At 41.7% G+C, this 14,136-nt stretch overlaps 1 protein-coding gene across 16 annotated transcripts in view; it reads left to right on the top strand.

The window, feature by feature from the left end:
• Positions 1 to 14,136, top strand: part of WNK1 (WNK lysine deficient protein kinase 1) — a 103,973-nt gene that overhangs the window by 66,509 nt on the left and 23,328 nt on the right. For 7 of the 16 annotated variants that reach the window (XM_083819785.1, XM_083819794.1, XM_083819796.1 and 4 more), the window contains 13 exons: positions 614 to 1,042; positions 4,242 to 4,313; positions 4,891 to 5,040; positions 6,102 to 6,575; positions 7,596 to 7,877; positions 8,015 to 8,068; positions 8,561 to 8,652; positions 9,199 to 9,361; positions 9,925 to 10,041; positions 10,422 to 10,595; positions 11,378 to 11,429; positions 11,591 to 11,731; positions 12,084 to 13,510. In XM_083819785.1, coding sequence (XP_083675911.1) covers positions 614 to 1,042; positions 4,242 to 4,313; positions 4,891 to 5,040; positions 6,102 to 6,575; positions 7,596 to 7,877; positions 8,015 to 8,068; positions 8,561 to 8,652; positions 9,199 to 9,361; positions 9,925 to 10,041; positions 10,422 to 10,595; positions 11,378 to 11,429; positions 11,591 to 11,731; positions 12,084 to 13,510 — 3,627 coding nt within the window. The remainder of the gene's footprint in view (positions 1 to 613; positions 1,043 to 4,241; positions 4,314 to 4,890; positions 5,041 to 6,101; positions 6,576 to 7,595; positions 7,878 to 8,014; positions 8,069 to 8,560; positions 8,653 to 9,198; positions 9,362 to 9,924; positions 10,042 to 10,421; positions 10,596 to 11,377; positions 11,430 to 11,590; positions 11,732 to 12,083; positions 13,511 to 14,136) is intronic. The other 9 variants (XM_083819793.1, XM_083819798.1, XM_083819792.1 and 6 more) reach the window with 6 other exon arrangements.

The following is a 14,136-nucleotide window of genomic DNA, read 5'->3' on the forward strand; positions in this document are numbered from 1 at the left end:
AATCCAAAGACCATGCAGTTTTATAGTGGATTTTTTTCGTTTTTTCGGCTGTAGGCTGGAATGGTTCAATCTTATCTCATAAAAGGTCTGTCTTTAGCTCTCTGGATATCATACAGAGAACACTACTGACAGGACACTAGCACTGTGTTTTTTACATTAGATAATACTAAGATTTCACGTCATCTTTATCTTCTAAATGCAAACTAGAGGCTCTGCACTGTTGCTGCTATCAAACTGAATTTTTATATGCCCATATGGCAGCAATGTCAGGAGTTATATTGGATTTCAAGCAATGACCACAATGGATAGCCCACGACAATAAATCTCATTCCATTGTCATGAGCAAAGCTAGTTTCTTTTAGTGGATGATTGGAGTTGGACTGGAAAAGCAGCTTTAACACAAGCAAATGTTTCCATTTGTAGCTATGCCTGCCATGGATGTATTTAATGGATATTTACAACTCATCTAAGTTTCCTAAGTATTGTATGTTTTTGACCATGAATTGAGTAGCCATTCTATAAAGTTACTTCACAGAACTGCATCGTGAACTGTGCATGTTAATGTGCTTCACTTTTAATGTATGAATTACTTGTCTTGTTCATGTCAATACAGCCTCAGCATCCGCGTGGGGGAACACCAACGTTCCCAGATTCACAGATATTTTTCCCAACCGTTCATGAACGGCCGGTGTCTTTCTCACCACCACCTGTCTGCCCGCCGAAGGTGGCAGTTGCTCAGCGGCGCAAGAGCACTTCATTTTTGGAAGCCCAAACTTGCCACTTCCAGCCATTGCTGAAGACTGGCCAGAGTTTAGTTCCACCTGGTGGTAGTCCCACCAATTGGACACCAGAGGCATTGGTTATGCTGGGCACAACAGCTCATAGAGTCGCTGGAGAGCCTCTGCATGTGCAAGTTAATCCTGTGTTTGAGCCAGCTCCTGTACACAGTGACTATAGATCTGGACCAACGCCTCCAGAGGATGCTCACTACAGAATGCATCCAGAAGCTGTATATTTGGTGGGCATGCACTATCCATCACAGGTATCGGAGCAGTATGATCAAGTAGCTTATAACTCTCACGTGACTGAACAACATTTGAAGCAGGTCCCTGAGTCAAAGCATGTGCAAGGTGGTCCTCCACAAAGCTCTGGGTTTGACTATCAATCAGGGCAAGCATTCCTGGCAAGACATGTTCAGAACCTGAGGCTGGATTCTGGGATGAGTCCCCTTTCTCCATTATCCAGTGTTTCAGCTCCTCTGAGTGCAGATCCTGCTCAGATGACGTTCCATCAGGTATTTGTTCCGCACTCTGCCCCAGCTGTGCTCTCGCACAGCGGTGATGGCAGAACGAGCTGTGTCTTTGAGTTCCATGTGCACACACCGAGTTCTGCTCCAGCAGACGGAGCGATTTTAACCCAACGGGTCTACCGAAGTCGCCGGGGCTCTATGGAGACCAGTCAAGAGGAATCCACTCAAGGCATAGGGTTGCATGGTCGGCTTCAGCCTGTGACAGAGGAGCAGTATAACTATCTTGGTCCTGAGTTAGCAGGTCCCGGAGGGGGCTCTGCCAGGCGGAGCTGGCCGGAAGGAAGCCCAGAGTACTCCAGTGATTCCTCACAGATGACTTCCTCTGACACTGGCGATTTTCAGTCTCCTCCCCCTACAGGGGGCTCATCTTCTGCTTTTGGTTCAGACTTCTCATTGCCCATTGTTCAGCTGCCTCAGAAGGTATTGCAAGAGTCGCAGCTCTTCATCTGCTTCCAACAGGGAGCCTCGACTCAGCAGGCCTTGTCCACCTCGCTTTCATCAGGACCACCTGCACTCTATCCTCAGGTTACAGGAGCAAACCCTTCCAGAATTTCTTTGCTTTTTATAAATCATACTTTGCACTTAAAGGGGAGCCATGCTCTTACACTTGCTCCATGTGGTTCTAATTCTTAGCATTCGTGGGGGTGTCTTTACAAGATGTCAGTGGTGTACTAGGATTTCTTTAGCTGAACAGGTTGCAATTAAATAATGAGGCATCAGCAACCTCTCAGTCCGTGTTCAGCTTTGGGTGAAGTATTGGTAGGGCTTGTGTTAAGGGTAATGAGTGGTCAGTGTTTTTTGTTCTAGTTACTGTTTTGGAAAGAGATAGCTGTAGTTCCAAACTGGCTGTTAACCAACGGGTTTAATGAAATGCATCTTCCATGCAGTTTGAATCAGTACTGATGGTAAAATTTGCTTTGTATTTTGTTCCTGCTCTTCAGCTTTTGATGAGAATGTGTTATTTGAAGTTGAGCATTTGTACGAATAATATTTCAGTGGACAACAGCACGAAAAAGGTTAACTTGCTGACTGTTGAAAGATGTGAAAGTTTTTTCCAGGCTTGGGGGAAGGAATTGGGGAGAAAACGGAATGGAGTGCAGTATATATTACATGTACATGGATCTGGAAGTGCACTTGCAGGATCATTAAAGAAAGGAAACAAGCAGAGTAGTAAACTAGTAGTACAAATGACTGTTAATGTAGGTTTTGCTGCCTTATAAGCCTAGAATGTGGTATCCTTCTGAAAAAGCAAAATTTGAGACCTGAAGCTTAGCTGGAGGTGTGTGTTTTATCAATATATGGTAAATGTCCTTGCATTAGTGAGTGTAGTATTCTTCAGTAATGTGTTTGTACACCATGGATGTGAGGAGTATGTGTATTGTGTCTGTGCTTGTATTCTGAAACTTTTCACAAAATTATTCTTTTTTTGGTGAAAAGGGAAGATTTACTTTAAGCTTCTCTCTTGTTCCTTCTGTTGTTCTTGGAATTGAGGACTCTGACATTTCAGTTACTGTGGTATTATCAGTTTTGTGATTCCTCTAGATGAAAGAGGAGAATGTTTTTGATTTATTGTGGTAAGATCTAGAGCTAAGTACTTAAGCCTTTCTGTATGGGATACAAAGGTGTTTTGTTAAAGCTGAAACAGCTTAATCACTAGTGTAATAGATAGTAACTTCTATGCTGTAGGAGAATTTGTGGATTGAAGCTTCTGTGCAAGGAGTTTGAAATTACTTTGGGATTGTTTCTCCATAAACTACTTGCTAAACTTCAGAAGATAAAAAATACACCTGGAAAACATAATAAGGAATCCAGATTGTTTTACAGAATATAAGTTCCAGGAGCTCTTATCTAATTCATTAAAAGATCAGAATCTAAAGACACAAGCCGAGTCAATACAAACAGATATTATTGCAATGGGTTATAGAATATATTTATATTATAGCCAATAAGGGCTTCAAAAAGCTTCTAAAACTGCAAAGAAAAAAAATGGCTCTTTTCAATGGCAGCCATCTCTTCCCAAACTTTTTATAATTAAAATAATGTATTTTTAATAAACTTTTTTCCCAATAAGCTTCTGCAAGCTGAATATTCAGAGGATTAAGACATTTTAGTAGATATTCCTGATATACCTATGAAACAGATGTTTCTTACAAAGGCAGTTCACCAAAGTGGTGTGTGTTTAGGGAACTTATCTGGAGGTCTCTAATTGTCTCCAGAATCTGATCAAAAAGGTCACTCACAAAAACAATGGTGAAAATTCATTCCATTTTCCTCTGCATCTTTCACATTCGTTTGTATGCCACTCAGCCATTTTTTGTTGTTGCTTATTCATTCAAAATTCTGTCTTAGCTAGAACGTGGACCTCCAGATTCTTCCAAATCTAATTCTTGGCTAGTAGTGAGTCTGGAAATGACTTTTGACTTGGATTTTGACATGCTTCTCAAAAAGAACAAATGACACATACATGTATTGAGTACTTTGTTATTGGTCTAGAAGTCCGTACATCTTTGATTTTTTTAAACAGTTTTTTCTTCTAGCCTTCTTTTATCCCCTCCCCTGCAACTGTGTTCAGAACACACGAAAAGGTAAACTTTAATGCCTCTGTTTCCAGTTATCATACCTACCAAGGCATCCTGATCTTAACACATCATCAGTGGAGGAAGAAGATGGTAGGCTGATCTGTCTCATATCGAGGGGCATCTGGGTTGCAAAGACTTTGTTGTCTTGGAAGACTTAAAATGGAGTTTGGTACTTTTCCAGATGGCACTACTTTGTTCTGGTTTTCATAGTGGAATTTGGCCAAATGAACTACTTGTCCAGAAAGAACAGCTAGAAACCTATTACAACCAGATCATTCCAGGCAGAAATGATTTTAACAGCCTGCTGCAGAAACCATATGCTTTTTAAAGCTGATTCTTTTTTTCCCCTCCAGACACAAGTGCAAGGCCAGTCAACTTCAAGTAGTGCATCGGTACCTTCTCAGCCTACCCAACATGCTCAGCAGGTATGATGGGTTTCTAAACCTGGAATTAAAACATTTTCAGTGTAGGAACTTGATGACTCCTTAAGGAGCAGCCTTTCCCTGTCTACTCTTCAACTCATAGTTTTGGACAAGAAAAGAAGAATCCTCTAATTTTGTTTACTTTTTGAAATTTGTTTTTAGAATCATGTTAATGCTTCTTCTCGTATGTTTGTCTTCCCCAACTCCTAACTAAGCTTGCAGTGGAGGTGCCATGCAAGGAAGGGTACATCAGGATTTGCAATGGACTGTCTAGACAGACAGACCTCATTCTGATGAGTTCTTCCAACTTGAAATAGTGTCTTCTTAATTGTCTCTTTCCCTTTATAGAGTCTGCATTCTTGTTTTCACTGAAACAAAAATCCTGTTGCAAGATTTGGTGCTGATAATGGAATTTTATTAGTAATACTAAGAAATGTTAAAGTTTAATTCACTCAGTATGTTCAGAAGAACCATTAAGGTCACTTAGCAGGGAATAAAAGTTGAAATTTAAATAGATATAATTTTAAATCTTCCTTTTTGGGGCGTTAAGAATAGCTTCTGCCTCTCTTCCCTGCTACAGAATGCACAGCAGCCAGCCTCTTCTCAGCAACCTGGACAATACTTACCGCAGCAGCCATCAGTTTCTACTGGTGCCACTCCCCCACAAACTGTCTCTCAAACTCAAACTTCACAGGTTATGCCAATGCCTCAGGCAGCAGCTGGGACACAGGTAAGCAGTATTTTTCTTTCTAGCAGAAGATCTCTCTTCACAGCTGGCAAATTAAATATGCTGCTACTTTCACTTTTATCGTCTTCTCTTAATAGTTCCAAAACATTCATCCAGACAGTAGTGTTCTTGGTATACTACAACTGTTGGTTTGGCTGGAAAATATATATTGGAAACTTTCTTTCACACATGGCAGTCATGAATAATTTATTTGAGGGAGGGATAGCACTTCCATGCTCAAAGATCTTTAAACTGTCAAAAATATCATGAGGCATATTGATGAATGGAGTACTATGAATGCGTTTTCAGGAACTTGTCATTTCTCTGCTTCCCATAGAATGTACATCTTCTGCACCATTGTGTGTGTAAAACACATGTTCACATATTTAGGTAGTGAACCATAAGGACTGCCTTCTCCACTCTTGTCATCTCTCTTACTCAGCTCTTCTCCTTTACTCCCTGATCAAGAAGCTTCTGTTACTGAGTATTACTTCATTTTGGCTCATATCTCTATCTTGAACATGTGAGCCTTGATTTTGTTTTTAAAATTATTGTTTTGTTGCTTGTTCATCTAAACTGTCTCTCAAGTTGCATCATTTGCTGGCTTAAATTGACATTATCCCCTGCCATTCTCTGAATGCTGGCACAGTGGCTTTTCATTCTCCATTGCTTTAGTCCCCATACCCAAAGCTAAGAGATTTGTTGAAAGATTTGTGCTTCTTTCCTGTAAGAGGACAGGCTTGGCTCTGGGGACAGAGTTGAGGGGAATTGGATTCTGTTTATGCACAAGTCAGTGCTTCAGGGTATTCTAATGTTGCTCTTTCACCCTCTGTGGGTGTCTGTTTCAAGAGCTTGTGGAGTTCTTCAGGGGAAGTGTTGCGAAGTGAGGACCTTTTGGAACTCCAGACAACTTCCCAGCCACTCTGCCAACTGTGCTCCCCACCCACTTTAACAGAGTGCTGTAACTTGAATAATTCTTTCTTTGACTAATGCATAAAAATTCTGCTTTCTGCAACCCTGCATAAAAACAAAAAAATCTATCTCTATTTTCTTTACCTCCCCAGCTTCCTGTTTCCCAACCAGTGTCGATCATCCAAGGCGAGCCTCAATTACCTGTTGCAGCACCTTCTCTCCCTCAACCATCAGTTGCCCCATCAGTCCCTGTTGGCTCTCACTTTCTACCCATGGGACAGCCCTTGCCAACTTCCATGGTTCCCCAGTTCTCGGTCTCTCAGTTGCCCATAGCAGCTCCTCACGTGTCAGTGGCTCAGCCGGGTTTCCAGTCGCTGCCCATTTCAATGCCAGGTGGCATGAATCAGCCACTGCTCACACTGGCAACATCTGCTGCGGCAACTGCTATCCCTGTAGGATCAACTGTTGTCCCTAGCCAGCTTCCCACACTGATGCAGCCTGTGGCTCAGTTGCCCAGCCAGGTTCTCCCGCAGCTCCTACAGCCGGCTGTCCAGTCCGTGGGATTGCCAGTCAGCATTGGACAAGCTGCTGAAGCTTCACTTCCTGCTGGAGATGCTCTTTACCAGGTATTGTTGCAAGCCAGCAGAGCTCTTCCCCACCCCTGCCCTCCACATTCACCTGCTCTAAGGTGCCAGCTCAGAACTGTGTGCCTTGGCCAACTCACTTCTCATAAGAGAGCCACTAAGCCACAAAGATGAATTCTGTTTTGTGGTCAAGGACGTTTTTAAAGAGGAAAAAGTGTCCTCTAACACCCTAGTGTTTTGAGTTTTTTTTTTACATTTGGCAATGGAATTTGTCTAAAATGACAAACATAGTGCAGGACTTTGGACAACAACTGTGTAAAGGAGGATATCCAAGAGATCTGCCAACTTGAATATAAAAAAGAGACCCAAAACATTGTGATTTAAATATGGGAGTCATGTTTTGGAAAGAGAATCTGTGGCAGCATATTCAGCAATGTCAGTATTTCATACCAAGTCTGGGAAGGGGAAGGGAGGTGGGGAGGGGTCGACACTGATTTTCTAGAAATAAGTCAGGAGACATGGATCTTGAATATAAAGTAAGTACCTGATGCTAATCATGAAGTGCTAGACTGGTCGGCAAGGACTGCTTCAATCTACTTCATACAATCATTGTAAAAATGGCAATATGAATAGTGACAAAAATTGTGACTTGGCATATGATTGTTCTTTTAGAACAAAGTTGTATAGAGCTACTGTTAGTCTTGAGAATCAGCAGCAGTTGCATAACATGGTCTAAGCAGTTCACACTAAAAATTCTTCAAACTAATTTCAAGTCTCAGATCTTAAAATATTAAGTCACACAGGCAACTGGAGAGAATTGGGATATGAAGATTTTGACCGAGACTTGAAATTTTGGGTGGGAATTTGCTTGTTGAAGCATGGTGACTTGTAAGCTAAGCTTTGGCTGTTTGAGCAGCTGCTCTGCTTCTCTGGAAAGATGGTCTTTGGAAGTTCTTGAACAAGTACAGAAAGGAAAGTTAGAAGATGCCCTTGAAACTGATACTTTTTTTTTCCTAATTAGCTCTGATATTCACTAACTTGACTCCTTCATTTCTATTGCAGGGCTTTCCATCTCGGCTGCCACCTCAGTACCCAGGAGACTCAAGTGTTGCACCTTCCTCTGCTGTGGCTTCTGTTAGCATTCCTTCTGCTGTACTGTCCCCTCCCTTACCCACAGATGTAATGGCTCAGCCAGGCTATCTTGCCCCTGTTGTGCAGCCGTATGTGGAGCAAAATGTTTTAGTTCCTATGGGCAACCTAGGAGGACAGGTTCAAGTGCCCCAGCCTACAGTGAGTTTAGCGCAACAGGCCTCGTCCGCCTCTTCACAGCAGGCAGTTGTGGAGGTAATTATGTTGAATACAATGTAACAATACATTTAGGGTGTTTAAATTATGGTACATTGTATGTGTGTGGGGAACTAATCCCTTCCATGCTTGTCTTCAGATGGAAATTAATGTTTCAAATAACCTTTTTCTTACAGCAGAATGTCATGCCAATGTGGGGACCTTGTTGCCACTGGCTGTTCTGTTGGGAAGTGAGTGTGCCTCCTACAGGCAAAAACCTGTTAACACTTCACTTCTTGCTAGTACTGTAGAATATTTTGCCATATCAATGAGAAACTGCAACTTATAGCCTTTGAGATCCTCTCGTTATGCCCGTTCCCTGCAGCGTTGATGTTGCTAGGGAGAATTTGAATCGTCTTTGAGTTCTGCATTGGCTTGCCTTTTGCCCATTCTGTTAGTAAGACTATGGCTGCATGGCAAACTGTAGTGACACGTAGCAGTAGAAAGGATGGCTGATTTTCTGCCCTTCCCCCACTCCTCTCCAGGATGATAATTTGCTTCACTGCAGTTTGCTCTCCAATCTTTTTGTAAATTAGAGCTTTCTAGATGCCAGCTGTTTGAAGTTCTAAAAAGGCAGTGCTTTTAGCTTTATAACTGATTTGGGAGGAAAAATTGAAGACTGATGGGTGACATCAAAAGGATGGGGGTTCTTTGGAGTTCTTGATACAGGTTTCTCTCCATAGGGCACTCAAGGAGTCTCACAGACTGCTCCTTCAGAGTCTCTGCCATCAACACAGCCTGCTCAGTCTACTCCTTTGGCTTCCTCTATGGATAGGTAAGCATGGATTTCTTTTCACCATATTGAATTTCAACTTCATGTGACAGATTACCCAAGGAAGAAATATCTTTAGGTACCTCTTTTTCACCAGGGATATATTTGTTTTTCTGTAGGGGTGTTCTCTGAGGACAGGAGGAAATAAACTTCCTAGAGGAAAAATAGGTTTATGAGAGTTGAAGAAAGGTTTGCTTTACAGCAGACGATGAAGGGAGTAAAGAGGTTCATGTGTAGTGACTTGTAATCTTTTGTATTGACTGTAAGGGACGCTTTTCTGTCCTTTTGGCACTTAAACTGAATTTAAATTTCAAACAGCTTGAAAACATATTTGGAAGATGTACAGCTCAGCTTACAAGAAATACATAATTAATTACTCTTATAATTACTATTCAAGCAGCTTTATTGGTTGACAGAATTCTTCTCCCCTGCTCTGTGATTAACAGGCAGCCACTGCTGTCCTGAGGAGAATATCATCTGGCAGGGTAAACCGTATTGTTGTTGCAGCTATGGAGTGCATGGGTACTAATACAAAGTTGCTTTTTTTAGTGCACATTCTGATGTTGCTTCAGGAATGAGTGATGGCAATGAGAATGTTCCTGCTTCTAGTGGGAGGCACGAAGGGAGGACTACCAAGCGTCATATGCGGAGGTCTGTCCGCAGTCGCTCTCGACATGAAAAGACTGCTAGGCCAAAACTGAGAATTCTAAATGTGAGTGTTGTGGTTTTTGTTTTTAACTTAAGTGACAGTTTGGTAATGTTGATGCCTGTTTTTGAACTTCAAAAGTTGCTTTTCTTCTGAGGAATGTGTGTCTTCTGTGTGCTTGTTTGGTATGTTGCTGTTCCCCCACTGCCACCTCTAAGCACACAAGCTATCCCCTGCATTTCTTCTGCTTCTGGAGTCAGTATTCCAAAAGTCATAATTAAGAGCTTTTGGGAGCATTACAGATGGCAAAATCAGCTTGCTTAGCCACTAGTGATTCCACAGACTATTCCTGAATATTTGCTTTAATCTTATTAGTAAAGCTAGGCCAGTGACCTGTAAGCTAGAAACAAACAAGGGAGCATCAGGAGTTCTAGAGAAGTATGGACAAGGTAACCTTGGATGTTTGAGTAATTGGTAGATCCTCAGGAAAATAGTGCAGTAAATTGCACCATTTATTAGTCTAGAAAAAGAGAATGTGTTCATCTTAAAGCAGTACTTTTGGTTTGTCTCCATGGGCTTTAAAACTCAAGCCTTATATTCTCATGCTTTTCATAATTTCTTTACTTTAGGTTTCAAATAAAGGTGATCGGGTAGTGGAATGCCAGCTAGAGACACATAATCGGAAAATGGTTACTTTCAAATTCGATTTGGATGGTGACAACCCTGAGGAAATAGCTTCGATTATGGTAAGATAAGTCTCAGAAATAAAAGATTGAATCCAGTCTTAATCACAATAATAATATAAGCAGTCTTATTTTCTCACTTGCTTCTTTCCATGTAGAAAAGCCTGCTTCCTCTTTTTCCTGTGCTCACTTTATTGGTTTGTAAGTACAGCTAGAGTATTCCACAGCAAAGAGAAAACCAGGGCAAACATTTCAGTGCTGGATATGATGAGAAGCAATTGTTTCTCTCCAGGATGTCATCAACTTTACCTTGTGCATAAGAATGGTGAAGGGAGGACAAACAGTAACACTGAAAGTTAAATTATGGTCACTCAATGTTCAATACATAGTTTTGAAATAATTTGTGATAAATAAAAAATATTGCTCTTCTGCTGTCTTTGCAGGTGCAGAATGAGTTTATTTTAGCAACTGAGAGAGACTCATTTGTAGAACAGGTGCGAGAGATTATTGAGAAAGCAGATGAAATGCTGAGTGAGGATGTAAGTGTGGAGCCAGAAGGTGATCAGGGTTTGGAGAGTATGAGGACAAAAGATGATGGCTTCTTTCCAGGGTCGCAGGTATGTAAAAGATGGATTACCTTAGCTATTCATGTTTTCGTTTTTGGGTGGTATGGTTTTGTGAGTAGAGCTAGTTAGAACTGAAACATCCTTTCATGGGAAATATCAAAGCTTAAAAATGAAAAGATACCAGAGCTTCAGATCAGGATGAAAGCCTAAAATTTATTTAGAAAGATAAATAACTTAAACCATTGTTTTTTGACATGTTCTAACACTTTTGAAGGTGCTGAATTTCCAAGTAGACCACTAGGCAGACAATCTTAAATGCTGAGGCTTCTTGGGTTTGAGGTTGTTGTAGGACAGGGCACTAAAATCCCCAGCCTTCTGCTGCTCCGTAAACACTGAGAGCTTGGAGTCAGGCCCTCTGTGGTCAGTGAGCTACTAAGAGACTGGATGGGTCAATTAGAAAGCACTGGTATTGAAGCTGGTTGTTGGGAATCATAAGGGGTGACATTTCCTGAATCTTTGCCTTATTTTCACCTAGAACTACTTTGAAATGTCCATTTATTTATCTATGGAATGTTTAAGGAAATAGGCTGGACTGCATGTTATAAAAAAGATGCTTAGATCAATTTGTTACATTGACAGTCACTAAACCGAGAAGCTATAAAAGCACTATAAATGACATTTGTCTAGGCAAAATTTTACTGGTCTGGTAATGGTGCTTGGGTCCATGGCACTGCATACCTTAAATGCCCACATTTCAGTAAGCTAGCATTTTAAGAACTATCTTGTGGGTTTCTGTTTCAGAATAGAACTTTAAATTTTATCTTACTTTACAGAAATTAGAGTTCAAACAGCCAGATCCTACATCTTCCATGCCACAAAGAATAGGTAAGTCTTTTGTGATTTTTTTCAACAGTTACCTTTTTCTGTTTCAGCGGATGGGTGCAGCCAGGTTTTTATTTTGTATGATGGAGTTCACATTCCATATTGCAGGTTATGTATTTTGTTACAGCTCTGTATCACTGAATATCCAACTTCTTTCTGTTTAGGGGTTCCTCCTAGCTCCTTTACCCAGGTTGTCCATTCTGCAGGAAGACGGTTTATTGTCAGCCCTGTCCCTGAAAGTCGGTTAAAAGAACAGGGATTTTTCACTTCTGCTATTCCTGGAGGAAAAGAAACTCCGGATATGGGTAAGTTATCTAAACTCTTAAAATCTGAAGGCTAAGACACGTTCTTCAAAACTGAAGTTAGTTAAGTAAACAGACAAGCTCCTAAGCACTTAAAGTACTTGGAAGTAGGGAAATGACTGTGCTGGTAAGGAGTGGTTATAATCTGGATGATGATATGCAGGATTCTTGCAGGAAAAAATGTTGATGGGCTCTCTGCAAGACTGAAACCTGAATTCTGTGGTTTTAATTTGTTCCTGGATTTATATATATATATTTTGAATTATGCAGAGAGGTAAACTTGGTCTTAGTCTAGCAATAGGAAACAATCCAACTAGGAAAATTCATTAGTGTTGATATTTTTCTTTTCATTCAGTTGCTGCATCTCCACTACATGGTCCTGGAATGAATCTCTCCCACTCTGCATCATCACTGAGCTTGCAGCAAGCTTTCTCTGAGATGGGGCATGCTCAAATGACAGAAGGACCTAGTACAGCTCCTCCAGTGTTCAATCAAACAATACCACCATTTCCACCTGCGCTCTCTACCATGGCAGGCAGTGGTGCACCTCCCACATCTGTAGCTGCTGCTTCAATATCTGTTCCCTCTAGCACAGGCGTTTCTCTTCCAGGTTCTGTTACTCTGCCTTCAGAAAGTGCAGCTGCTGGAGTTGCACCAAGTGCAAGTGTGCCAAGCTCTGTTTCCCCTCCTCCAGCCTCACAATCTGGACAGCAGTCCGGTGGTGTGGCTTCCAGTGCGAGCGCTCCTGCATCTTTCTCCTTAACTGTCACGTCCCAGCCTGCTCAGCCAGTAACTGGAGACATTGTCCCCAGCATCAGCACACCGGCTTCTTTGGCATTGCCAGCTGCCCAGGTTGCTGGTGTCACTGGTCTTGGTGTCGTTGCACCAGCTGTGACAACTCAGTCTGCTCCTCAAATTGTAAGTAGTATAGCAGCACCACAGACATCTGTTGCCCTGTCTCTGGCTCAGAATGTGGCTTTGCAGCTTCCTCAGCTTAGTACTAGTGGCTCTGTCTCCAGCCTGGCAGAAACAACAGTTGTAAGTGCTCCACAATCACTACCTGAGAGTGGGCAGTCCGTAGATAAATCACAGCTCTGCAGTGCAGCTGGCTTATCTCTTCCAGTCTCTGCACCTTTATCGTCCTCTGTAGCAACAAGCGTATGTGGTTCCGTCACTCAGCCAGTGATACATCCCTTACTCATCCCATCAGCAATTACATCAACACCTGTCCTGCCCCAGATTCCAGGTGCAACATCTGTGTTGCCCCAGGTTCCCTTGCCTGGTGTCTTACCACAGCCAGTCACTAACTTGCCTGCAGTACAGCAAACATTGATACACAGCCAGCCTCAACCAGCTCCGTTACCCAACCAACCTCATGTTCACTGTATGGAGGCCGATGCTGATGCTCAGTCTAAAGCACCTGGTATTGATGATATAAAGACCCTGGAAGAAAAACTACGGTCTCTCTTCAGTGAACACAGTAATGTGGGAACAGCACATCCATCAGTATCTCTGGAGACATCGCTGATAATGGAAACTACTGTTATTCCTGGGATACCAACCACCGCTGTTGCACCAACTAAACCCCTGACGTCCGTTAGCACTTGTATACCTCCAAGCAGTTTGCCTCTTGGACCAACTGGCTTGCCAGTGCTGACACCAGTTGCCACCCCTGGGCAAGTGATCACCCCGGTCAGCTATATTGCGGCACCAAGCAGCATTGCAACAGCAGTAGTGAAACCAGGCACCTCTCCTTCGAAGCCCCCTCTTAGCAGGGTACCGGTAAGAAATGCAACGTTTGTGTGAATATTCAAGTATTGTAGAAAACAGCCTTTTTGAACAGAATCCCTTTTTTACAGCAAAGTATTTTAGACAAGTATGTCTTCAGTTATAATATCAGAAGGAAAAATATATCTTGTTTTATTTGTCCCAAGAGGTGTTTTCTTCTGTCCATGCTGAAACAAATGTCCAATTCTATATTGTGTCTGAGCTATCAAATGTCACTGTTCATTTTTTTTACTCCTAACCATGAAGAGTGAAGCACCATGAAGCGTGTGGTTTTTTGTTTATCTTTTTCCAAATAGACATTTGAGAGGTTTGCTTTAAATACGTTCATATTTTATCCATAATCAGTAAAACGTGTCAGGGAGGTTTTATGTTTCACAAAGTAGTTGTGATTGCTTAGCTTTGCTTCTTATCATTAGCCTGATCCTTGAAAGCAAGGATGAACCTGACAGTGCTTTTTTTTTTTTAATTCCTCTGTTCCTTATATAGTGCCTGGATAGTCTCTTTCTTCCAAATGCTAGATTTGTGAAAACAGTATTCTGAAAAATTTAGAAGAGATGAGAGTATCTGAAAACATAAACAGCATTTTTTTTCTGAATTGTGCTCTGCAAACACTGTTTCGT

The sequence above is a fragment of the Anser anser genome (assembly GCF_964211835.1).
Source record: "Anser anser genome assembly, chromosome: 1".
Lineage (NCBI taxonomy): Eukaryota > Metazoa > Chordata > Aves > Anseriformes > Anatidae > Anser > Anser anser.